Genomic DNA, 25,179 nt, shown 5'->3' on the forward strand with positions numbered 1-25,179 from the left:
ATCCCGAGGAGAAACGATTTTGAGTGGAAAAAATGCTGTGTGTGAAGTTTATTGCCATGCATTTTCTACGCAGAGAAATTTTAGCACCAAAACTAGTGGAAAAAGCATTAATTGGGTTCAGGATACATACAACCTCAGATGCAAACCCGAAACTCCTAGAGTTAAGTGGACCGACCACCAGAAACAAGTCATATCTGCCATTTCTGAGGGGAAATCTGTGTCCATTACCGGTTCCGCGGGGACCGGAGAAACGATGTTGGTTAAGCACATTATCATTGAAAAGATGTCATACACCTTCAAAGGTTTTTGTCACAGCACCTACTGGTGCTGCGGCTTGTGCTATCCGTGGGCAGACCCTTCACTCTTTCGCTGGTATTGGATGTGGCAATGCTGATAGGATAGCTTTGCTGAGTAGGGTTCTCGTGAACAAGGAGGCTTGTAAGAGGTGGTTGAAGGCCGAGGCGTTGGTCATAGATGAGGTTAGCATGGTTGACGTGGAGGTTTTATAGTCTTGAATACATTGCAAAAAAAAAAAAAAAAACGACAAGTTGATGAAATGTGGGGTGGAATGCAGCCTGTTGTGGGTGGGGATTTCTTTCAGTTACCACCTGTATAAACTGAGTGGAATTCGGAGGGTAAAGAATTTGCATTTGAAGCAGACTATTGGGATTCCAGTTTTAATTTTACAAGTTAATCTTACAAAGGTTTTTCGGCAGTCAGACCCTTGACTGATCAAGATACTTCAGGGGAGATTTATCCTGAAGACTTCAAGTTTTTAGAAGATTCTTGCGCAGATTCCGAGCCAGATCCTTCTGCAGTACAATTCCAGCCAAGGGTTCAAGACGTAAATAGAGTGAATGCAAGTACATCGCTTGAAGTTAGCTCACATTCTGCCTATATAAAGAAGGCGTTGAGTAGTAGAAGCTTTGGAGCATTTTGGCTCAGCATGAGTTGTTCTCTTGCTACTTTCGGGAGTGGTTTTGTGTTGATTGTTGATTATATTAATTTGGTTCATCATGGCACTTTCGAGAATTTAACTAAGGTGAAGATTGTTGAATATATGACCAAATTCTAAAGACCTTTATATGTAAGCGCAACAGCCCATTTAAAGTGGACCTTTTATTTAACCCACGTGGAAGCCATGTGATGTGGCTGGTAGGGTTTTTAATTGGCAGCAGCTGCTGCCCATTTTGTCTGAATTGCAGCAGAAAACAGATAGCAGCACAGAGAATTAAAAGAGCCACTGCCGCAGCCCCATTTCAGAGAAGGAGGAGTTGTTGCTCCCTTCATTGGTTAGCTACCATTCCATCAAAGTTGTATTTGTTGTATTAGCTTTGAGTTTTGTATAGAGAAGAAATTATTCACAATATTTCCTTCTCTATTTGTTTCTTTGGTGAGTGAAAGTTATTGGGTGTATTGGGGTTTTGGGTTGTGAGATTGCCAACACTTTGTAAACTCCCATTTGGTTGATAGTGGATTATTGGTTGAAACGTACTCTAGTTACACTGATTGTTGAGGAACCTCGTTAAAATCTTGGTGTCTTTTATATTTTGTTCTTGCATTCCATTTGATATATTTCATGTGGGTTAGATTGAGTTGGTTCCAATTGGTTTGGTGCGATCCTAGCACAACACTAAAAATTTTGAACACAGCGTGGCCAGGTGAATTGTGCAACTGGTACTGCTATGGCATTTCTTAAGACCAAAGATGTGGGAGTGATGAGCATATGCGATGCTGGGCTGCTGCCAGTAGTTAAATTTGATTTGGGGATGATAAAGGTGATTAAAACAAAAACATAGGATGTGACAGAGGGAGATCCAGTAGTTGCTCAAGGAGAGCAGCAACTTTCACAGTGGCTTGGGCTTCAAGCATTCACAAGTGCCAGGGCATGACTCTGGACCATCTTCACACCGGTCTCTCAAAATCTTTCGGATATGGAATAGTTTATGTAGCTTTTTCCCCGTGTGAAAAGCTTGGAAGGCTTGTACATATCGGGTTTCCATCCCAGCAAGATTAAGGTGCACCCTAAGGTTTGCTAGTGAACACGACAAAGAGGTTGAGGATAATGTCAGCCAGAAAGAATATCGTAGCAATGATAATGGTGGCCGGGAAACAAAGATGAGGAGGTTGAGAACGAGGGCAGCGGTTCCACCATACACTTGGAACACTGTAGGAAGAAAATACCAGGAAAACAACTGAGATAGTTTGCAGTGCAAGAGCAAAAGTCACTATTTAATCTTGGAGAGGTACCCTAAACTGCATCCGATTAAGGAATCCTCAAAGTTTTCCAAATATTATCTTACCTTCTTCACTTGCTTTCGTTCAATGCGACTATGAGAGTTCTTGTGCTCGTGTGAGTGCCTTCAATGTGATGCTAGATGCTTACGCGTTTGTTCGTATTTTGCACAGCTGTGGCAAGGAGCTTCTGTCTCAAGTAGTTAAGAGTTTTTATCTCGAACGCCAAGCAACATTGTGTTCCGATTCCCCTTCCCCAGTTGCGTTTATTTAGTGCTATGTCAACCCTTCGGGTAGACGCTGTATTCTAAAGGGCTAAGTTTCCCTAGCTTTCGGCCTAGAGAAACTTTCACGGTGCGTCTCATGGCAATCAAACGATGCCAATGTGGAGAACAAATCACATGTGGATTTGTACGATTGCCATGTACAATTTAGGTCCTTTTCGAATCGACAGATGTATTTATCTGAACAATATTGTTCAGTTTGGTTAGCTTGCAAATGTTATAGCTGCAAGTCTCCTCCCAAATGTCTCTGGATTTCTAGACCAACTGCTTTGGGCATTGCAGTTGTTTAAATCACAAGAGAAAAACCATAAGCAAGCACATGCACATGCACATGCACATGCGAGAATATAACCCGTCTTCCAACAACGTGTCCGAAGACTTCAAGTTCCGTCTCATCAGAAGAGTAAACACCGAATAAACCATAAAAACTGGGGGGGGAAATTCCAAAGAGCAAACAAAACATGGGATTTCAATATGATTGTTAATAAGAAGAAAAAAGATAGAGGGTTCGGAGAAACTCTACAAATGCGTTATGCAAGAATCGGTAGGTGCAAGTGTAACAGCGTCTCTCGGCCCACCTAAAAGAGAGAAGCTGAAATCCTATAAGAGGTATAACTATCTCACAACCATACTCTGCTAGAAAAAAGCTCGATTGTTCGGGCCAAAATAGAGCTTAATTCCTGCATGAAATACAACAGTAGTTGCTCATCTCATTGTAGAGCAGGAAGATGAACGGCTGCTTGGACTTGTCCGATCCTTCTTCAACATGGCCTCGAGATTCTGGAGACATGTAAGTGGTGTGACCTGTGCGAAATACACGATATTATGGAAGTGTATTTACTATCACAGCAAATTGACTTGCACGTGACTCAATAGTCAATTTATACACAAGAATAAATTTTCTGCACTGTGTGCCAACAAGAAATAATTCCAGAAGATGTAGGAAAGGCAATCGGAAAAAACGAGCTTATTAAAGCAGAGAGAGAATTGCACCTTCCAGTGTCTTTTCCGAGCAAACTGGTTATTAATGTCATGCAACCTCTTAATTATTTGCTTGAATGATGGTCTCTCGGTTGGGTCCTTACTCCAGCATTCCTCAATTAACCTGTACACAAAGTATACAAACTTAAATTAAGCTTTCTTAACAGGGAATTACCCCATAGAAGAGCATAGAAGAGAATTTCGAGCATCGCAACAAGGCATTCTCGAGAAAATTTGGAGATTCACAATATAATCTTTTTGTTGGAAAAGAGAAGGAAAACTACAAAACTTTTCCTATCAGGATTGCTCTTTGGTTTCAAGATTAAGGAGCCAAAAATGCCCGGGAGACCTGTCAAAAAACTTCCCTCCAATACGACATTAACTCTTTGGGCCCATAATACATCATTATTAGGAACAAAAGATTGGCTATATAAGTACATGTAAAAGAAAATTACACTTCATATATACAGCAGCAGATCAAAGGTTTGCAAACAACTTACTCCTTCAATCCGTGTGCATAACGCTTTGGTGGCGCTCTAAATGGTGGGCGCTCATTTGCAACATATGATTTAGGAACTTCCTTTTCTGGCTTTGTAGAAAATGGTACGCAACCTTCAATCATCTGGAAAATACATGTAAACATTTTTTTCAACCATTAAAACTTTTTCTCAGTTCATCAAGAATAAACCACCTCTCACCTGGAAAACATTTATACAAATCTATTCAACTGAGTGCTGGATTCACACAGGACATTCGGAACCATGAAAAATTCCAGAAAGTGTATACGGCACATGAAAGAAGTCCGTTCCAATATACAACAATACAAAGTTCAAAAGCTGGACATTGGCATGAATGTACAAACATATATATACACGTACGAATAAAGGACAAAAGCATATTAAAAGAAGATAATGTATGGAGAAATGCCCTTAACATCGTGTCTATATGTAGTTACTGCAATACTGTTTTCCATATTTTTTTTTTGGGGGGGGGGGGGGGGGGGGAGAGAGAGAGAGAGAGAGTACCTCTTGCAAAATCAAAGCAAATGAAAAAACATCCACCTTGGTATCGTACTCTTCATTTCTGTATACCTCAGGAGCCACATATCTCCCTGTTCATTAGAATTATATCAGCAACAGGAAGTCATGTTTCAGTGAGTGTTTTACACACATATATATCAGATGGCTCTGTAGGTTTACAAACAAGATAGCATTCATCAAAGAAATGAAGGATGAGAACTTTCAAAAAAGCAGGCAACATACAAGTGTCTTGAGACTTTTGACTCGTCACAGGTCTGTCTTCTTTAACTGTATTTGCAACTTTCAGTAGCTTGCTCACCCCAAAGTCTGCAACTTTCAGATGCCCAGAATCATCCCGCAATATGTTTCTGTTATCTCACTCACGAACAATTAAGAAACGATCAAAAGTTTCAATCATATAGTTATTGATAGTGCATGATTCACGCACATTTAAGTAGAATGCTTACATGCTAAGCTAAGATGATAAATCTACAATCGCTTCTCTATGAGTCAGATTAGATAGAGATCGTGTCGGTATACATCTATTTCTCTACTAGTAAAAGTAACAGCAATAATACATATAAGAGAGAGAGTGCGAGAGCATACGAGGGCTCCAGGTCTCGATGAATTATTGCTTCAGGTTTATGCTCATGGAGGTAATTCATCCCCCTGAAATGTAATTCAGTACAGTGCTCATTAAGATAAGAGAACACATGCAATGAATAATCGGCTACAACAGGTAGCAATCATCCACCTCCCACCACTATGATTTCCAGAACACAAAACTTCATTTAAAAACTGTTTACGTTGATCAACACAAAGATAAGCATGACACCAGTAAATAAATGGTAACACCAAAACTAACCAACTAGGTTTTCATGCCCATTCAATGATTTAACCATTATTGAATTCCCTCCCCAGAAATTCTTTAGTCCTACAGGGATCTAGAATTCGCAATTTTAATGGGATGTGTCCATAGGGACTGTAATCCTCAGAGGTAATGCCAACCATGCAGCTGACCTTATGATTTTTCAACTGCTGGCAACTTCGAAAAGTTTGTCCCGCACTTGTGTCAAATAAAGGAAATCCAGGAACTTGGGATGATATGCTTCAAGTCAGATAACCTATTTCAGAATAATAAAGAAATTACATTTGCGAGATATCATTCAAAAAGTACACCTCAAGTTCCTTGCAAGAAAGGTAATCAAACTCCAAATCAATGATACAGTGTGGAAATTTCAGATCCCATGTCAAGATAAGGCATTTGTGATGTTCACCACAAAAAATTTGCAAACAAATTCAGAGTACAAGCAACTTGACTGACCTAGCAATGTCAAGCGAAAACTTTAATGCTGATGTTGGTCTTAATGCACCTTTCCTTTTAAGATATGCGCGAAAATCTCCCTGAAACAGTAAAAATAAAAGCTCAGATGAAAAAGAAATCCAACAAATATGTTGAATCTTTAAAAATAGTGTATAACACTAAACAAATACATAATACATTTGTCTCATCATGTGTGCCTACAGGCTGCATCGTGTCAATGGCCCATTTATTCGATTTCTCTTTATTGTAACCTCAATGCAATCCAACAATTTAGGCATTTAAAACTCCAAGTCAGCCACCAAAAATCACACTTTTTGGCTGAAGGGCTTGTATACTAGTCTATCGTTTGGCTTTCACTTGGTACTAAAGTATCTCTTATCCAAATTATAACAAGTCAACATCAAATACTCAGATGCAAAATAATGAACTGTGGAAGACGTAGGAATGGACGATGATATTAAAAGGAAGACATCAATCAAAATTTTCACATGTTTCAGTTAACCTTGTTTAGATATTCTGTGACAATCACCATTGGACAGCTTTGTGTTACAGCACCCAAAAATTGGACAACATTTGGATGTCGTATCTTCTGAAGTAAAGCAAGCTCATCCCTGAATGCATTTCTGATATTTCATTTAGCCAATTAAAACTCCAGCCAAAAAGAAAGACTCGAGACCTTTTAATTCATTATCTAAATTACAACAAAAGTAAAGTAGAGAAAATTTCACACAAAAGTTTATCATAAAGACAAACTTACACTTTATCTTCATCAGCGAATACCTTCTCCTCAAGCATTTTAACTGCAACTTGAATTCCACGCCACGATGCAATACGATAGGTTCCCTGACATACATTTCATATGCAATCAAAGATCAATATCACCACTACACTGCCACACTTAACTTCTTAAGCAAAACCAATCCGTAATCAACTGAATCTTTTCTCGTAAGCTAATTCATTGTGTGATAGTGAACTTGAATTTAATTAGACCTCGAAAAAAAAAAAAAAAAAAAAACCCAATGCCGACGTGATAGACCTTTCCCATATGAGACTTACCTTTGTTATCTCAACACTATTGGAGAAATCAAGTTCATTGGGATTAACCTCATACTCGGGGACTTCCCGTGCGCTTTGCACATGCATGGGAGCCATCTAATATTTGCAAGAACCACAAATTATTCAATTTTTAGAAACGAAAGAAACAAAAGAAGCAAACTTTGCACTCACAAACACAATTAGATGACATACAACCAACTAATTACCCGAGGCTTGGCGCCGTAATCCTCCAAAAGTTTGATCACGTCATCGTTTTTGTAATACATTGCATCCGCAAAGGGCTGTTCAACGAATAAATCACCCACAGAGTCACTACACTATTAGCAACCTATACATACAACATATATTTACATACATATATATACATACCACACGCGAATGTAGTAAAGTGACAAAATTTGGAGTGAACTTGCTTACCGTGCTGCCCCAGCGGTCACGCGGGTCGACATCGGCGCCTTTCTGGAGCAAGAGCTGAACGACGTCGGTTTGGCCCTGGCAAGCGGCAACGTGGAGGGCGGTGCGACCGTCAATGTCAGTGAAGTTGACATCGATGCCGGAGTCGAGGAGCTCCCGAATGGCGTCCAAGTCGCCCTCGTTGGCCATGTACAAGAGCCTCACGCGAGGGTCAACCGGCTCCGGCGTCACCGAGTCGTCCCGGTCCGGCGCCAGCGACGACTGCTTCATCAGAGTGAACCGGGCCCCTCCTGCTGATTGCTGGTGCTGTAGCATGGGTTCCATGTTTGGAGAAGGAGAACTGGGAATTGGGCTGTGAAGGAAGAGGAGAGAGAGAGAGAAGAGAGAGAGAGAGAGAGAGTTGGTGGGGATTATCAATAAAGTGGGGAGGACTAAGCAGGATTGGAAAGGGATAGCTGGCTGCCTAAAAGAAGAATGAGAAGAAACAAAGTAGATATTCTCACACTCGTTACTAACAAGTAGATGCTGGCGCTGCCGACACAGAGAAACTTATCTCGTGTGTACGGTCGGGCGCGCATGCGTGGCACGGGCTGCTCAACAAAAGAGCACGTGTCGATATTCCACATCGCCATAGTGGATGTTAGTGAAACCAAGGTTTAAAATATCGATGATATCGGAAATATCGATAATCCAAAAACATGGAAATATCAAGATATTATTGATATCGATAAAAATTGAATAAAAACCATGAAAATTGTAAGAAAAACTTGGAAATTTTTATTGAAACTTTGCATGATGTTTATTTAGTCAATTATCTATTAGTTTATCGCAAAAAAATAGAAGGAAATGCATTGCATGATGGATTTAACTAATTTAAGTTGATTATATAGCGAGCTGGCAAACATTGTGAGTGTAGAAAATATGTAGTAATTAATGAAAGAAGTTTAAACACACCATAATCATTTATATATAATGAATTAGTACAATATTTTACACTTTATACATTGCATGGTAAGATACATGAGTAACTTAGTACCACATAGAGTTCCTATCAAGGTCTAAAATATCGATGATATAAGAAATATTGGTAGTCCAAAAATACAAAAATTTCGACGGAAATATCAGGATAATATTGATATTTGAGACCTTGAGTGAAACTATGGTATAAAATATCGATGATATCGGAATATCGGTAGTCCAAAACATGGAAATTTCGATGGAAATATCGGGATATTATCGATATCAATAAAAATTGAATAAAAACCACGGAAATTGTAAGAAAAACTTGGAAATTTTTATTGAAACTTTGGAGAATGTTTATTTAGTCAATTATCTATTAGTTTATAAAAAAAAATTAGAAGGAAATGCATTACATGATGGATTTAACTGATTTAAGTTGATTATACAACGAGCTGGCAAACACTGTGAGTGTAGAAAATAAATAGTAATTAATGAAAAAAAGATTAAACACACCATAATCATTTATATATAATGATTTACTACAATATTTTACACTTTATGCATTGCATAGTAAGATACATGAGTGATTTAGTACCACATAAAGTTCCTATGAGGTTCAAAATTTTCACTATCTTCATCATCTCTATGTGTAGAGTAAGTTTATTGTGAAGAGTATTCATTAAATGATAAATCCCCTAAATAGCTTTGCATGTAATTGTTAACATGTCACTCATATAAATATTTTAGCATATTATCACTAAAACATAAGTGATATATGGTGGTTACAGTGTTGGAGGAGTAAAATGGAAGGGGTTCAAATTCGATATTGTCGATATTTGTATGATATGTACATGGATATGTTCCGAAATATCAAAACCAAAATATCTTTGATATTTCGTCGATATTATCAATATTTCAGACTGAGTGAAACAACCAATAGTCGGTTTGCCTTCTTAAACCCACATCGCCATCTTTTCTTCATGTATTTCTGCTCCCAAAACTCTCAGCCTTTTCCCTCAAAAGCTCCACCGTAGAGAAAGCCACTTTACGCTTTTCCCAAAAGGCTTCAGTTTTTTGTAGAGAGAGATGAAGATACAGTGCAATGCGTGCGAGGTGGCGGAGGCCAAGGTGCTGTGTTGCGCGGACGAGGCGGCGTTATGCTGGGCGTGCGACCAGAATATCTACGCCGCCAACAAACTGGCCAGCAAGCACCAAAGAGTCCCTCTCTCTTCCTCTTCCTCTCCCATGCCCAAGTGCGATATCTGCCAGGTCTGAACAAACTCCTAGTTTTAACTTTCAACTTTTTCTTGCTCTTTATATTCATTCAAAGATTGTGACTTTTTGATGATATTTTGAGGTTACGATGCTACGTCTTAGGCAGTAGCAATAAGTTGCTACTTCTAACTCAGTATTACATATTTTATATAATATTTAAACGTTGCAAAGATTCATTAGATCTACAAAAAATTTAGGGTAAAGTACAAAACTCTACCTCAACTATTGATGTCACGACACTTTCATACCTCATCTTTTAAAATTGACAATGTCATACCTCATCTTATAAATTTGTGCCAATGTTATACCTTCTGTTAGCTTGGCGTGAATTTCTCAGTTAAATGCTGACGTGGCTTGATCCGGGGCCCATTTTCTATTAAAAAATCATTTAATATTTTTTAAATATTAAAATAATAAAGAAAAGTAAAAGAAAAAAAAAACCAACAATCAATTCGTCCCCTTCCCCCCTTCTCTCTTTTCTCCCCATCTTCTTCTGCTTCCCCCTTCCTGCAACTTCAACCCAGAAAAAAGAAGAGAAAAAAAATATATATATATCCAAATTGTCTTCCCCGCACCCACTCTCCACACCCAACCTCCGCACCTTCCCACCTACCCTCTGCACCCAACCTCGCACCCATTACCTGCAACCTAAAAAAAAAAAAAAACCCAAATCTCATTAAGAACTTGGGCGCAGAGAAAATGGGGGGAATGGATATGGAGGGAAAATGGTGGGTACGCCAGGGGGGGATGGACGAACTAGGTATCCTTTTTTTGTTCCTTCTCTCTCTTTTTCTTGTTCTTTTGCAGGTTGGGTGGGGGGGTAGACCTTTTTTTTCCCTTCTCTCTCTTCTTCTTCTGCAGGTTGGGTGGGGGGGGGGAAGTTTTTTTTTTTTTTTTTTTTGGGTTGCAGCAGATAGGGGGAAGAAAAGGAAAGAAGATGAAGATGGGGGAGAAGAGAGAGGGTGTCGGGGGGGGAGGGGAAAGGACAAAGTTTAGTTTTTTTTTCTTTTTTATGGGTTGCAGCAGGTAGGAAGAAGAGGAAGGGAGATGAAGATGGGGGAGAAGAGAGGGGGCCGGGGGGGGGGAGTTTTGTTTGTTTGTTTGTTTTTTTTTTTTTTTTGTCTGGGTTGCAGCAGATAGGGGGAAGAAGAGGAAATAAGATGAAGATGAGGGAGAAGAGAGAGGGTGCCTGGGGGTAAGAGACAAATTTTGTTTTGTTTTGTTTTTTTCTTTTCTTTCTTTTTTTCTGGGTTGCAGTAGGTAGGAAGAAGATGAAGGGAGATGAAGATGGGCGAGAAGAGAGAGGGCACATGGGGGAAGTTTTGTTTGGTTTTTTTTTTTAGTTTTTAATAATTTTTTAATAGAAAGTGGGTCTCGAATCAAGCCACGTCAGCAATTAACTGAGAAATTAATAGAAAAAATGACGGAGGTATGACATTGGCACAAATTCATAAGATGAGGTATGACATTGTCAATTTTAAAAGATGAGGTATGAAAGTGTCGTGACACCAATAGTTGAGGTAGTTTTTTGTACTTTACCCAAAAATTTAACTATTGATTTTTCAGACCATTTCATGTACTATGGACGAAAAGTTAGATATTTTTGTGAAATTTCATTCCCAGGAGGATCATCGCACGATCTTCTTTGTGAGGATTGTGAGAATCATTGTAAATTTTATTATTTAAAATTAAATATAAACAATACCTAACAAAAACTGACCGGACAATATACAATAAACAGATATGACTTAAGGATATCCAGAATTCTCACAAAGAGGATCCTCTCTCATTTCATTCCTTTCATTATTTTGTGTTTAAAATTCCAAAGTAAATGTTGGATTTGTTAGTTGTGCTTACATTTTTTTTTTGGAAGTTAGTTGTGCTTATATTGGTTAACCTGAATTAGCCTGGTTGGTCCGGGTCAGACCGACCGTGTCGAATCGCTCACACTAAATTATAAGATTTAGAATAAAATAATCTTTAAGAAAAACATAATATTCGCAAACATGGCCCAATTGGGCTTAAGAGCAGTGTGTTTGCCATGGTCACATTCGAATTTATTTCTTATAATTCATGGTAGCTTAATTAGATGGTCAAAGTGGTGTGTCCGTCCCCTCAACCAAGTTTAAAGGTTGCCGATCTGCCTCTTCACCCAAGTTTAAATTACTCTCGTGATAAATTAAAGTAGTTTATAATAGATTATCGATGTGTTGAAGAAAATAAGTTCATACTAGCTTTGTTTATTCTTCTATGTGAAAGTTGTTTGTTCTAATTGATTGAGATAAAGATTGTTATGCCGTTTTGATCAATTAAAACAAATTTCTTCCATGATACGTATCACATAATAGTTCGAAAATTTAATCATTTAGATTCTACAATGATTAGATCTTACATAAAACTCGTACTACTAAGTGAGATGTAACATTAAAGTCGGATCGCATTAAAACTCTTTTTCTGGTTGTAGTTTCAAATTTAATGTTTGATGTGATGTAGGATGTGACTTGGGTTACACTTTATCCGCCCATTGGATCAGGATCCTCTCCTGAGCAGATGGAGAGGATCCTCCTGACCAGGCTCATCGAGCCGTTCAATTTTTATCCAACGGCTACAAACAGGGGCCCCTCTAAAAGTTATAATAATTATAGCCGTTGGATAAAAATTGAACGGCTCGATGGGCCTAATCAGGAGGATCCTCTCCATCTGCTCAAGAGAGGATCCTGATCCCCACCTATTTGCTTTACTATCATTCATTTTTCCTATAGTATTACAAAGTCTGTTAGGAATTGAGTGCACTGTAGAGTATTTATACTTGGAAGTACAGATGTTGGAGACTTGGGGTGGAACTGTAGGGATATCCATCCGTATATCATCACATTACATCATGTTAACTAATTTCGGTCATTGACACTTGCACTTATACAGTTTGGTAGTTGTATTTATACTTGGAAGTACATATGTTGGAGACTTGAGGTAGAACTGTCGGGACATCCATCCGTATATCATCAGGTTATATCATGTTAATTTATTTCAGTCATTGACACTTGCACTTCTACAGTTTGGTAGTTTACACAACTCGTAACACTAATAATATTTTTCCACTCGTTATATTGTTTTACGTGTTCATTAACCCGTGGGTTGGCAGGAACATGACACAAAGGTAAATAGGTAAACCCGAGCATGATCCATTGCCACCCCTGCACAATGCCCTTGTAGAGGCAGACCAGAATGATATGCATGCTGGGGTTTTATTACTTTCTAGTGATCTGCAAACATTTCTTGACATATATGATTTGTTTGTGAGTTCCATGATCTTTGTTTAAAGAGCTCACAAGTCACACAATCTCTAAAAAATGAAGTACCTTTTTGGTGATTTCTGCAGAGGGACCGCTGTTTTAGTGGTTCACGTCTGTGAAGTTGTAATTGTTGAGATGTATGAAGTAATCTACATTTCCTTTTCTGCTGCAGGAGACTGTCAGATACTTCTTCTGTTTGCAGGATCGAGCTTTACTCTGTCGGGAATGCGATGTTGCCATACACACAGTAAACTCATATGTTTCTAGTCATCAAAGGTTTGTGCTTACTGGTGTGAAAGTTGGGCTTGAAGCAACTAAACCATGTATCTCCGCTTCTACCAAGGAAATGCTGACTTCTGTGGAAACAGTTTCTGAATCAGCAAATAAACAAAAGTGCAGTAGGTCCGTTTGTTGGGGAGATTAAACATGCCTGGTAAAGTTGACAGTGTTGGAACTGGTGTATCAGGAAAAACATTGATGCGGTCTTGGTTTTACTGACCCTAATCAAAATTTTGGGGTCTTTGACCGCATGTCGCCCAAGGTGTGTGCATATATATGTATATCTTATTTTTGTACGAGTCTATCATGTTGATACCATGACCGCATCGATGTTTTTATTTTAACGAACAAAAAATAGTTTTAGTTAGCAATGACATCACAGGTTCACTTTTGCAGTTCAATGTCCAAACGCTCACGTAGACATAAAGTTTCTAGTGTTTGGAAACGACCTAATATAGTTTTTGGCTTCTTACAGGTTTACGACAGATACTGCCTCTGATTGTTTTTTTGGTTTGAAGCTGATGGAGGATGATTCAGGATTGAAGATGCTACCAAATGTCACAAGGCAGATTGTTGGAAATTGCTAGCTGCCTGGCTGTATTCAGTCTACTTTACTTTTGTGATCAAGTTATGTGAGGTAGGGAATTAGGTAGGTGTATTAGGCAAATCATGGTAATTGGTAAGTTAGTATGTAACATCAGTTGGTAATTAATTACTCTTAACCTTTTTTTTGGTCATTAATTACTCCTAACCTATATACATATTTGCATATCTTTGAATGTGGGGTATGTAATTTAGTTACCATTGATTGGAAGTCCATTTTCAATTGCAACATAATATCTGAATGTGGGACATAAGATCCAAGTGGAGGAGAGAATTTTCTGTATGTCTCAAATACTAAGTGGAACATCACCTATCACACAATTGGGAGGACTTAACAAAAAAATTCCTCTAATTGTATAATGACATGTTATGTTTCGTCACATGTTTCCGATACACTAAATTTTTTTTCCAAATAGAGTAGTTGTTAAACATTGTCGTCTGGAACCCTACTCCCCAATTGACGACGACCTCTTCGATCGCCTCCTAGACTCCTTCCTCCTCTTCGTCTTTAACAAGATCGGTGACTTGAAGACCCTTGGCCGCCGCTGCGTCGTTCTCTGTGGCGGTGAACAACTCCCAACTATGTGGCAGTTATCGGATCCCATTCGTTTGACGGCAGGACCCACTCAAACCATTTTCGTTTGTCGTGAAACAACTTGTGGTGGTCAGAACACTTCTAGACACCCATAGCCTCGCCGGAGATGCATGTGCCTAATCCCGAGCCGATTTCGTCCCAAAAACCTTGGAAAAACATGAGATAGAACTTAAAAATTCACATCTAAGCTTCAATCTAGAACAGAAAGAGGTAAACCCGAAGATTACCTAACCGGAGAAGATTAAGAAGCTTGTCGAAGAGTTCCTGCATTTGCCGAGTTGCAGAGACGAGAAAGAGAGGGAGAAAGACGAGGTTTGATGATGATGATGATGATGGTAATGATGTTTGCACGATGGTGCTGCCGTGTGTGTGTCTTGGCGATAGAGAGGGAAGAGATAGAGGGTTGAGAGAGAGAGAGAGAGAGAGAGAGAGAGAGAGAGAGAGAGAGAAAGAGACAAAGTGCAGAGAAAGAAGAAGAAGAAAGAATAAGGAAAGAGGGTCACGGGGTAGGGGACAGAAAGAGATAAGAGTGAAGAGTGATATGGTGTTGCCACGTGGCAGTTTGGGAATATTTAGGAATCTAGATAAAGGGTCTAGATTTAGTCAAAATGGGGGGGGCAAAATGAAATCTCAATAAAACTTTAGGGGACTTACGAAATTATACATATAATTGGGGGTTGGGGTGTTATACGCCGCACCCACTCCTTGCAACCTGGAAAAAAATAAATAAAACCCTAATAGTTGAGGTAGTTTTGTGTAATTTACCCTAATATTTATTATTTAGGATAAATTTCTATATTTAAAAAAACACTTAGGTAGTTTTGTGTAATTTACCCTAATATAATAAATAAATAAATAAAACCTTAATAGTTGAGGTAGTTTTGTGTAATTTACCCTAATATTTATTATTTAGGATAAATTTCTATATTTAAAAAAACACTTAGGTAGTTTTGTGTAATTTACCTTAATATTTATTATCTAGGATAAATTTCTATATTTAAAAAAAACCAAGGGATTTGAACCCCTCCCATTTTACTCCTTCAACACCTTGACCACCATATCACTTATGTTTTTGTGAAAATATGCTAAAATATTTATATATATGGTTTTGTTTTGAATTCTTTTTGCAAGAAACAAATCTACACATAGAGATGAAGAAGATAGCGAAAATTTTGAACCTCGTAGGAACTCTATGTGGTACCAAGTCACTCATGTATCTTACCATGCAATGTATAAAGTGTAAAATATTGTACTAATTCATTATATATAAATGATTATGGTGTGTTTAAACTTTTTTCATTAATTACTACATATTTTCTACACCTACAATGTTTGCCAGCTTGTTATATAATCAACTTAAATTAGTTAAATCCATCATGCAATGCATTTCCATCCAATTTTTTGTGATAAACTAATAGATAATTGACTAAATAAACATCTTGCAAAGTTTCAATAAAAATTTCCAAGTTTTTCTTACAATTTTCGTGGTTTTTATTCAATTTTTATCGATATCAATAATATTCCGATATTTCCATCGAAATTTTCATGTTTTTGGACTACCGATATTTCCGATATCATCGATATTTTATACATTGCTCATAAGTAACTCATAGAAGTAGAAGTGTTGAATTATTAAAATGGTGTGCTTTTTATTGTTTTTAAATTAAAGAAGCATGATTAGCTCTAACCATAAATAATTCATAGAAGTTGGTAAATTTAATCTTATATTTAGAATCACATAAACAAAAACCTAACGAGACAAATAAAAAAAATAACTAATGAAAAATGATTTGAAAACTTTGAGTTTTAACGATAAGGACAAAATAAATGGTAAAATGAATAGTATTATGATTGACTTTTTAGTGTAAAAATATGATTTTTCATTAAAATAAACAATAAAGGAAGTTTTTCATTAAAGTTCCTTAAAAAAACCACCAAATTGTGGATGAAATTGTAAAAATTTCAAGTTAGGAAGAAACTAAAGAATATCTCATAAAAAATAGGCTTTCCTAAAATGAACAAAAGAAAAAAAAAATAGAGATAAGTTAGTAGGAGCCTCTCTCTCTCTCTCTCTCTCCTCTTGCCCCAAATATATATAGTTTTGCCCTGAAGTCTAAAGCCTTTGTACAATGAACTAGACCAAGTCCCCTTCACTCCTAACAACAGCTTCTGATATATCTATCTATCTGATTCCAAAGTCCTATAAAATTAGGGTTTCTCTCTCCCTCCAGCTCTCTCTCTGGGTATCTCTCTCTCTCTGCCGAGATCCGATACTGTCTGCTGATGCAATAGGTATATACTTTCTTCTTTTGGGTTAGTTCCCTGTTTGGTTTCTGAGGAAATGGATTATTCTTTTGTAATTTATTTTATTCCTCAACTATTTCTTTCAACTGATTCACTGTATGTCTCTCTGTTCGGTTGCTGTTCATGAAGACTGGCAAAAAGATATTAAATTTTTAATTTTTGCGGATGATATGCTTGGTTTCTGTTTAATTAGAATTCACATTGGCTGAGCAAAGTTGTTTTTCAAGGGTCGTTTTGACTGCTTTCCGGGTCCCAATTTTTGTCGAATATTTCAGAGTATGAAAAGCTAAGAATTTTAAACTGAAAGTGTCAGTTTTGGACAACATAGGATTTGATTCAGTTTACGTTGTTGGTGATTCAGAATTGTTTTGCTTCACCTGGGTTATGGGAATCACTAATTTATGTTTAACAAAACATGATATAATAGGACATTTTTGAGTTCTAAGGTTAATGGGTCTGTGTCTCTTGTGACACCCTTTTAAGGCGTCGATAGCGTTAGCATATGCCGAAGTTTTTGAACTTCCTATGTTGTGTGCCACAGTTGTGAAGCTGATAATCGCTCTAAAGGAGCTAACTTTTGTCCGTAACTAGTAACTGCTGTAACAGAGGAATCTGTTGTTGCCGTGTCCGACGCTGAAAGACAATTGCTTGAATGTCGCTTTTGGTATTCCGATGGGGAATGAGATTTTGAGGCAATTGCATATGAGACATTTCACATTATTTGGCTGTGAACATTTTATTGGGGAAGAATATAGCTTCCAATTGGTAGAAAATATTCATATCATTCGATTGTATGGCAAACGTAGAGTTGAGTAGTCATCGGAGGTACATGTATAATTAATTCTGATCCAGTGCTAAGTTGTATTAGAAAATTGATAATGGGCCTTTAGGATGACTAGTATATTAGTTTTTATATTGATTGGTCATTGATTTTTTTCTTGAATTGCAATTTATAACTTTTTTGTCTGTCCGAAAAAGATATGAACTATTATTGCCTGATATGTCATCTCAACATTACTTGTAGAGCTGATATGGATTGTAACATGAGGATGAGAAATTAATCATGGAATATGTAATTTGCTAATATTCGATTTTCTTTTTGTAGACGACAAAGTTTATGCCAATCATGGAAACTGAGAATGGTAATGTTAAGCAAGCTGAAGATGCTAAACTACTTGCCAATGAAGCATATAAAGGTAATAATCTGTGCTTCTACAATCCGTCATACCTTTTTTTTTCTTTTAATTTAATTTCACAGGTATGGCAATGAAATAAATTATCCTTTTAATTTCTTTGATTTTATGTACATGTATTTATAAATCAAAATTTAAATAATCAAAATAGATTTGATACGAGTGAGATTTACTTTCGGTGTTGCCGAATAGTTAATCCTAACAAGTGATTGACATTATACATATATCTCACTCTAGTGCTCTGAATTGAATGAATTCATGTGAGACATTGACTTTATCTATTTGTTTCCTCACAATTGGCAAAAATGCCTCACATAGAGATTAACTTTGAACAGTATTCTATTGATTTGTTTGTACTTGTAGTGCATTTATTTTGGGGTATGATCTGTGTGCTCATATTTTCTCTATGATATCAGCTCATAAATTTGCTCAAGCTATTGATCTGTATACACAAGCGATTGAACTAAACAGTCAGAATGCTGTATACTGGGCCAATCGTTCAATTGCCCACCTTAAACTGGAGGAATATGGTAGCGCCATACAAGATGCTTCCAAGGCTATTGAAGTTGATCCCAAATATTCAAAGGCATGTTTTATCTTATCCCCTAGGTTTTGTGCATTTAGACATGTGTGATTGTGTTCTGATGGTTTTCTGTTGTTGCAGGGATACTACAGACGAGGTGCAGCTTATCTTGCTATGGGGAAATTTAAAGAAGCTTTAAAGGATTTTCAGCAGGTGTTTTCTTCAGCACTTTTCTAAAATTGCGACAAAATAATTTTCAATACCTACTATCATAAAAAATAATTTTCAATACCAACTATCATATTAAACTGCAAGAAGTTGAAGCCGTTATTTCCAGCAACCCTTATGATACCAGTACATTTAAAATATCTATATTTGTAGGAGGGTTTTAAACAATATACTCATCATGTGAAAATGGTTATCTGCCTAGTTGGTTGTTTTTTAGTATATACATCTAATAGTGTTTTCGTTAAAGATAAATCTTAAGTTTCTGGAGAGTCAAAGCTGCACATTCAGAAGGTCGTAATTCTTCTTCATTTAATTACTATAAAGTTGCATTTTAAATGTCTCCAAGAGTTTTAGAACAATCTTTGTCCTTATTCATTGTGGCTCACATATCTTATATGCACATTTACTGGAGCAATGCTAAGCTGCAGCTGGTTATGGTTTGTGCAATTGGAACCTTTACTGAAACATGGTACGTCCCCCACATCTGAGCATGGAGCGTTGGGGTAGACAATCAATTTTCATAAGCTCTATAATCAGAATTTTGAATGTGATAAGACAAGCTTAGGTCTAGTTTGAGAAAAGAAAAATCAAATTGTGCAAAGACTTTTGTATAATGTCATTGTCTTTCCTTTCATAAATTGATACACTAGAGATGAAGGATGCTTTTGAAAATGTGTACCAAATTTCTTTTGGTAGCAGTTGTCTTCGATGCTGCATTGTTTGAATTTTTCCCTTGATCTAAAATAGGTCAAAAGAATCTGTCCAAATGATCCTGATGCTACCAAGAAATTGAAGGAATGTGAGAAAGCAGTGATGAAGCTTAAATTTGCTGAAGCAATATCTGCACCGGAGGCTGAAAGGCGTCCTGTAGCTGATTCTATTAATTATCATTCTATAGGTATTAGTGTTGTTGGTTTTATGCTGTTTCATTTCTTGTTATGTTTGTCCGGGTTTTTCCACTTTCTTCTGCTTATCTTATATAGATTTTATTTTTCCTTTTTCGTTTCAATTTTTTGCAGAATTTCATCATCATATGTTTCAAGCAATGGATTTTGTTAATTGTTTAAAAAATTGTTAAGAGTTGCTTGTCCATGCTTCTGAATGTTGATAAGCGTTCAAGGCATTATATGAAACTTATTCTTTGAAATGCACTCAAGTGCATGCTATTGCAAAAAAGTGAATGCGATAGCAGCCCTATGTATCCCCTGTTTTGTTCTATTCTTTTTAGTGAAATTTGTTTCTTATTAAAGAAAAATATAGCAGCTTGATTTGACTACTTAAAGATCTTCTCTTTTAGGTTTGAAGTTTTGTTAACTGCAAGATTTGCTCTCGCCAATATTGGTGTCTGTTTTATTTTCTTGGAAATGTATGATGGCGCCTGATTTTTATTTCATGATTCTGTTACTATTTACCTGATTCATTTTCATTTCATTGTGATATCCTGAACTTTTTTACTGATCCCTCTTTGTATCAGTTCTACCTGAGCCATTATATAGTGCATTATTACCATAGTTCTGAATTTTTTTGTCTGAACTCCCAAGGGATATTTAAGAATTTCAAGTCTCTAATTTTCACCAACACTTGTAATTAATGAAAGGTGGTTTTAGATTTCTCATTTATTGATTCTGGATTAAGCAGGTTTAGAGCTTTTATAGCAGCTTCCATGTTTGATAAGTTTGAGTGTATTTCTAAGATTCGGTAGTGTTGGTTGCATTAGTGGGCGCTATTAGGGTAGATACAGGAGCTGCGGAAGTGAGCATGTTGGCCATGCTGTGGACCAAAACTACAGTCATGGCTGTAGGGACGGAACTGGTGGTATTTGGGTAGTATTTGTACTGGTGATTTTGTTAGTGCTACGGTTCAAAGGGTCCAATATTACCTAGAAATCCCTCTTTTTGTACTTTTCATTTTTTTATTGAACAATTGATCATTTCCACATTCAAATTTCATTAATTGGGGCGTTTAGTCGGGATATTTTGGATGAATGATTTTTTGTTGAGTTGAGTCTGATATGGAAGGATCCCTCATGTCGGTTTCTCTTGTCTCTGATGTTGGTTACACCGCATGGTTTATTTGGGACGACATAGTTATCCCAAATTGTTTTTTACAGATGGATGAACTGTACACACAAAGTTAATGCCCTATAATTTACGCATTAGTTGCATCTGTTTCTGTTGGCATCTGGGGTAGGATCTTTTTTCTTGTCTTGTTTGCTCGTTAGTGAGGAATCAGTTCCTGAAACATGTATTCCTCAGTTTAGTTAGTACCAATAAGCTTGATCAGCATTAAGTAACTGATTATCATTTCATTTCAAAATTCTATTAATGTGCACTATACTAAATGGTGTCTGTTAACAGCATTAATTATAGTATTCTTATCATTATAGGAATGGCCCCCAGTACGTCACCAGACTACTACATAGCAGCACTTGGACTAGGAGTTGTGGCAGCATTGGTTATGTTCAGAGCAGAAGTGACTACAGTTCTGACTGCAGTTGTGGCCACAATAGTGGTGGTGATCATGGTGGCCCTGGGGGCCCATTGGTGGCGTGGCTTCCATGGAAGTCGAGTAAATAACCTAGGTTTGAGTTCACAGTCAATGAAGCATAAGAAAACAGTCGAAGTCACTCTCATAACTTCTAATAGTTGGAAAGTTCTGTTAGGTTCTAGGAGATGTACTGCAAACTAATATATTCATTCACTGCTAATGCATTCTTGATCCTACCATTTAGATAGTATACTTTCTCGAGAATGGATTTTCAGCCAAACGCATGGTCTTAATGGAGTTAAAAAGAGTTGAACATGGATGATATGTACTCTACCTAACCCAAGTGGGTAGATCTGGGCCTTGTATTATTTTTGCCTAGGTCAACTTTCTTAGAGTCAGGGTTGAACTTTGTTTGCTTGTTCTAAAGTCTATGTTGCTCTGGATCTGAAGTTGGTCACAGAAAATTGGAACAGAAAAACCGGGTTTGCAATACTACGAAAATAATCAAACCAGGAAGCTTAAAGTATTCATCTTAGTGTGAATAAGAATTCTCATGAGCGGATATATGTTTCTTCTGTTTGTGTTTATTTGTTTGTCTGCATTATCTAGCTTCATTTGGTTAGCAACCTTGATTTTCTGAACTCAGTTCAAATGTGGCATATTTTTTGGTACAGCTGCACGTGTCGTAAAAGTTTATCACTTACTGCAATGCAATGGAGTTGCTAATTTCTTTTGTAGATATTGATGACTGATTGAGCATCCATCCTTTTGACATGTACACGTGTGTAGAAAATAGTATGTTCCGTATTTTTAATATTTGATGGCTTGGTGAAGGTCACGCATATACCCAAGTAAAAGTAGTGCCCTTGAATTTTATAGATTATATAAGTGGAGGCACTCTCTTATGGCCAAAACCTCACTCTTAACTAATGATATAATGAGGTCTTATTTACGTCTATATAGGGTAAAGCTTATTTACGTCCTTTAGCACTCGAGCTAATGAAAGTGATATCTGTTTCAACTTCAGATGTGGAACCACAATATGCCGGTGCAAGGATAGAAGGGGATGTTGTTACTTTGGATTTTGTGAAGAAAATGATGGAGGATTTCAAGAATCAGAAGAATTTACATCAACGGTATGTGTGGGAATTACAATACTCACTGTCATGGACTTTGGCAGCAAAATATTTTTAGACACTCTTTTCACTTCACCTGGTATCGATATTGCAGATATGCGTTCCAAATTGTCTTACAGACGAAAGAAATGTTGCAAGCCATGCCTTCTCTGGTTGATATAAATATTCCTAAGGGCAATCATTTTACTGTTTGTGGTGACGTACATGGGCAGGTAATACATTTCTTCCATATCCAAAAGATACTGGATCAAGTGCTTGATTTGACTTTGAACAACATCAACATCTTAGAAGGTTAATTCATAGAGAAATAAAGGGATTTGACCGGTAAATGTCAAATACTAGGTGAAACAATAGATATTTCAATTTCATATTGTCTTATGGTTTTTCTGAAGTCAACCTAGTCCGACTAATGTATTAGCTTCTAGTTTTGGTAGTTCTGGCGGTTGTCTACATGATATGTATCTATTTAAGTTCTAGGCACTCTCTCATTTGTTTGTTTGTGTGCCTGCAGTTCTATGATCTTCTAAATATTTTTGAGCTTAACGGGCTTCCTTCAGATGAGAATCCATATCTATTCAATGGAGATTTTGTGGACAGGGGATCTTTTTCTTTGGAGGTGATCCTAACATTGTTTGCTTTTAAGTGCATGTCTCCATCAGGTGAATCCTTTCGTTTTCTTGATCTGTTTATAATTTTTTGTTAGTCTAGGTAGATTTTTTTAGGCCTTCCATATCTTTTGCGAAGTCATGTTGAAGTCACTTTTCAATTACTTCGTTGTGGGATATTACCCTGTTGCTCCTTTCAATGTCAATATCAACTCCGATATTCATTTACCACTCATTTCTTTTGCTCGGTAATCTGGTCATGTTCTACTCTTTTCAATTAAAGAGAAATCATGTTCTGAATTGATAACACTCATTTCTGTTTGTATAATTTTCAGCAATATATCTCGCAAGAGGAAATCATGAGAGCAAGAGCATGAATAGGATTTATGGTTTTGAGGGCGAGGTCCAGTCCAAATTAAGCGACAAGTTTGTGGAGCTGTTTGCTGAAGTTTTTTGTTGTCTACCGCTGGCTCATGTAATAAATGGGAAGGTTTTTGTAGTCCATGGGGGTCTTTTCAGCGTTGATGGAGTGAAACTCAGCGACATTAGAGCAATTAATCGGTTTTGTGAACCTCCTGAGGAAGGTAATTTATTACATTCCCTCCCTTTATTCTGCTTTTCAATTACATCTGTTATTGCCCTTAACCAGGTGAATTTAAAGTTTGAAAATACGCCATCACAAACCTTCTGTAAATTAATTAGTAGGCAGATTTTATATTTGTTTTTTCTGGGTTTCATCAGGGTTAATGTGTGAATTGCTGTGGAGTGATCCACAGCCTGCACCTGGAAGAGGACCAAGCAAGCGAGGTGTAGGTCTTTCTTTTGGTGGCGATGTGACAAAAAGATTTTTGCAGGAAAACAATTTAGGTAAATTACTAGCGTTGGCAAGTTATTTTACTGAAGTTAATAGTGCTAATTACCAAAGGATGTACTGGAGGATTTACATAGCTGTTAATATACAGATTTAGTTGTGCGATCTCATGAAGTAAAGGACGAGGGTTATGAGATTGAGCATGATGGGAAACTTATCACTGTCTTTTCTGCTCCAAATTACTGTGATCAGGTAACTGAATGATGGCTACACGGCTACTCTTCGATCATTACTAAATCTTCTAAAATTGTTGTGTATGAACTTTATCGAAGCTTGTTTTTTGCACATATGATAATTTTGGTTTATGGTTCCGGTGTTGCAGATGGGTAACAAGGGTGCCTTTATCCGTTTTGAAGCACCAGATTTGAAGCCTAACATTGTTACTTTCTCAGCAGTGGTCAGTGGTTCCTGTCAATTTAACTGCTCCATATTTGTTTTAACATTCGCGCGCACACTGTACACTAATCACGTGTCTCGTTGCACTAAAAAAAATTCCTTGTATAATATCGCAGCCACATCCTGACGTCAAGCCAATGGCATATGCGAACAACTTCCTCCGAATGTTTCAGTAATTTATATGTCCGAGTGGAAGTGCCAACACAGTTGAATACGACTTTGCTTCAGAAGCCTACCGGAGAAGGGGTTGGTGCACGTTGACAAATGCAGTATCTTGTCGCGCGATTACTTCCCGTAAAGATGGTTCTTTTCATTTTACGTATCTTTCTTGTTCTTGTTCTTCTCACGACTAGGACGAGAATATTTCAGGCATTTTCTTTGAAGTCGTTTGTGTTCTTATGCTTGCTCCTGGAAGCCAGGTTTAGAGACGAAATTCATAACCTTATGGAGTATGACTGCCAGCTAAAGCTCATGGCGTTTTCTTCGTGTTTATTTTTATGAATTTTGATGATTTTCTATATTTTTTTCGCTGGTATTTTGGAGTAAATATGTCATCAAATTTGTTCTTTTTGTTATCTGAATTTGTTGCAACCATATAACTTGTAAATATTTGAATTTATACCTGATTTTGATCTGGAAAATATCTTAAGTGCCTGCAATAAAGTTGTCTTTCCATTAGCCTAGACTGGAGAAAGCAATAGAATCATCCTGCATGAGGGGAAGTACTTGCGTTTCCCGATTCATTGTCTTCTATCTCTTTCGTCACGTGACCATTTTGCATTCAGATATAAATGAAAATGTACTATACTAGTAATTACTTGTCATTCTTGTCATGAAAACGGAATTATCAGATTAATTTTATTGTTCCTTTGACCTTCCAATGTGTACGGTTACATCAACTCAAAATCAATCGGCAATGTTTTCTTTATTATTGAAACTATTATGCACGTATCAGGTAACGAGAGAGCATGTTTAGCGTTGAACTTAAAATGTGTGTAACTTATTCGGGTGCCATGCTAGAATGTTGATATCGAACGCAAAACCAATTGATAAGAGGTTGAGACAATATTTTGAGTGATTAGTTATATCATAACGTAATTGTAACACATTACGAGATA

The 25,179-nt window shown here is 37.1% G+C and overlaps 3 protein-coding genes across 5 annotated transcripts; 2 read left to right on the forward strand and 1 right to left on the reverse strand.

Annotated features, from left to right (window-relative positions):
* Window positions 1–2,960: 2,960 nt before the first annotated feature.
* LOC126583248 (integrin-linked protein kinase 1-like) lies at window positions 2,961–7,797 on the reverse strand. Of its 2 annotated transcripts, none has more exons than XM_050247577.1 (12): window positions 7,317–7,797; window positions 7,106–7,180; window positions 6,900–6,995; window positions 6,601–6,686; window positions 6,346–6,454; window positions 5,844–5,923; window positions 5,126–5,188; window positions 4,763–4,887; window positions 4,526–4,611; window positions 4,001–4,122; window positions 3,513–3,624; window positions 2,961–3,323 (listed from the first exon to the last, which is right to left on the reverse strand). In XM_050247577.1, the coding sequence occupies exons 1-12, from the start codon at window positions 7,635–7,637 to the stop codon at window positions 3,225–3,227; spliced, it is 1,374 nt and encodes a 457-aa protein (XP_050103534.1). In that variant the 5' UTR covers window positions 7,638–7,797; the 3' UTR covers window positions 2,961–3,224. The 2 variants fall into 2 exon arrangements, with proteins under 2 accessions (XP_050103534.1, XP_050103533.1); XM_050247576.1 differs by having other exon boundaries at window positions 6,346–6,466; window positions 7,317–7,796.
* A 1,562-nt stretch (window positions 7,798–9,359) lies between these two features.
* LOC126633803 (B-box zinc finger protein 22-like) lies at window positions 9,360–13,707 on the forward strand. The gene is made up of 3 exons (XM_050304357.1): window positions 9,360–9,542; window positions 13,014–13,243; window positions 13,596–13,707. The coding sequence occupies exons 1-3, from the start codon at window positions 9,360–9,362 to the stop codon at window positions 13,705–13,707; spliced, it is 525 nt and encodes a 174-aa protein (XP_050160314.1).
* A 2,700-nt stretch (window positions 13,708–16,407) lies between these two features.
* On the forward strand, window positions 16,408–24,739 carry LOC126582731 (serine/threonine-protein phosphatase 5-like). Of its 2 annotated transcripts, XM_050246905.1 has the most exons (14): window positions 16,408–16,610; window positions 17,728–17,818; window positions 18,232–18,401; window positions 18,480–18,551; window positions 19,314–19,464; window positions 20,953–21,147; window positions 22,081–22,189; window positions 22,284–22,401; window positions 22,701–22,848; window positions 23,130–23,378; window positions 23,536–23,661; window positions 23,757–23,857; window positions 23,988–24,062; window positions 24,178–24,739. In XM_050246905.1, the coding sequence occupies exons 2-14, from the start codon at window positions 17,740–17,742 to the stop codon at window positions 24,235–24,237; spliced, it is 1,653 nt and encodes a 550-aa protein (XP_050102862.1). In that variant the 5' UTR covers window positions 16,408–16,610; window positions 17,728–17,739; the 3' UTR covers window positions 24,238–24,739. The 2 variants fall into 2 exon arrangements, with proteins under 2 accessions (XP_050102862.1, XP_050102863.1); XM_050246906.1 differs by lacking the exon at window positions 20,953–21,147 and having other exon boundaries at window positions 16,414–16,610.
* Window positions 24,740–25,179: the final 440 nt, after the last annotated feature.

Source organism: Malus sylvestris, chromosome 9, assembly GCF_916048215.2.
Source record: "Malus sylvestris chromosome 9, drMalSylv7.2, whole genome shotgun sequence".
NCBI lineage: Eukaryota > Viridiplantae > Streptophyta > Magnoliopsida > Rosales > Rosaceae > Malus > Malus sylvestris.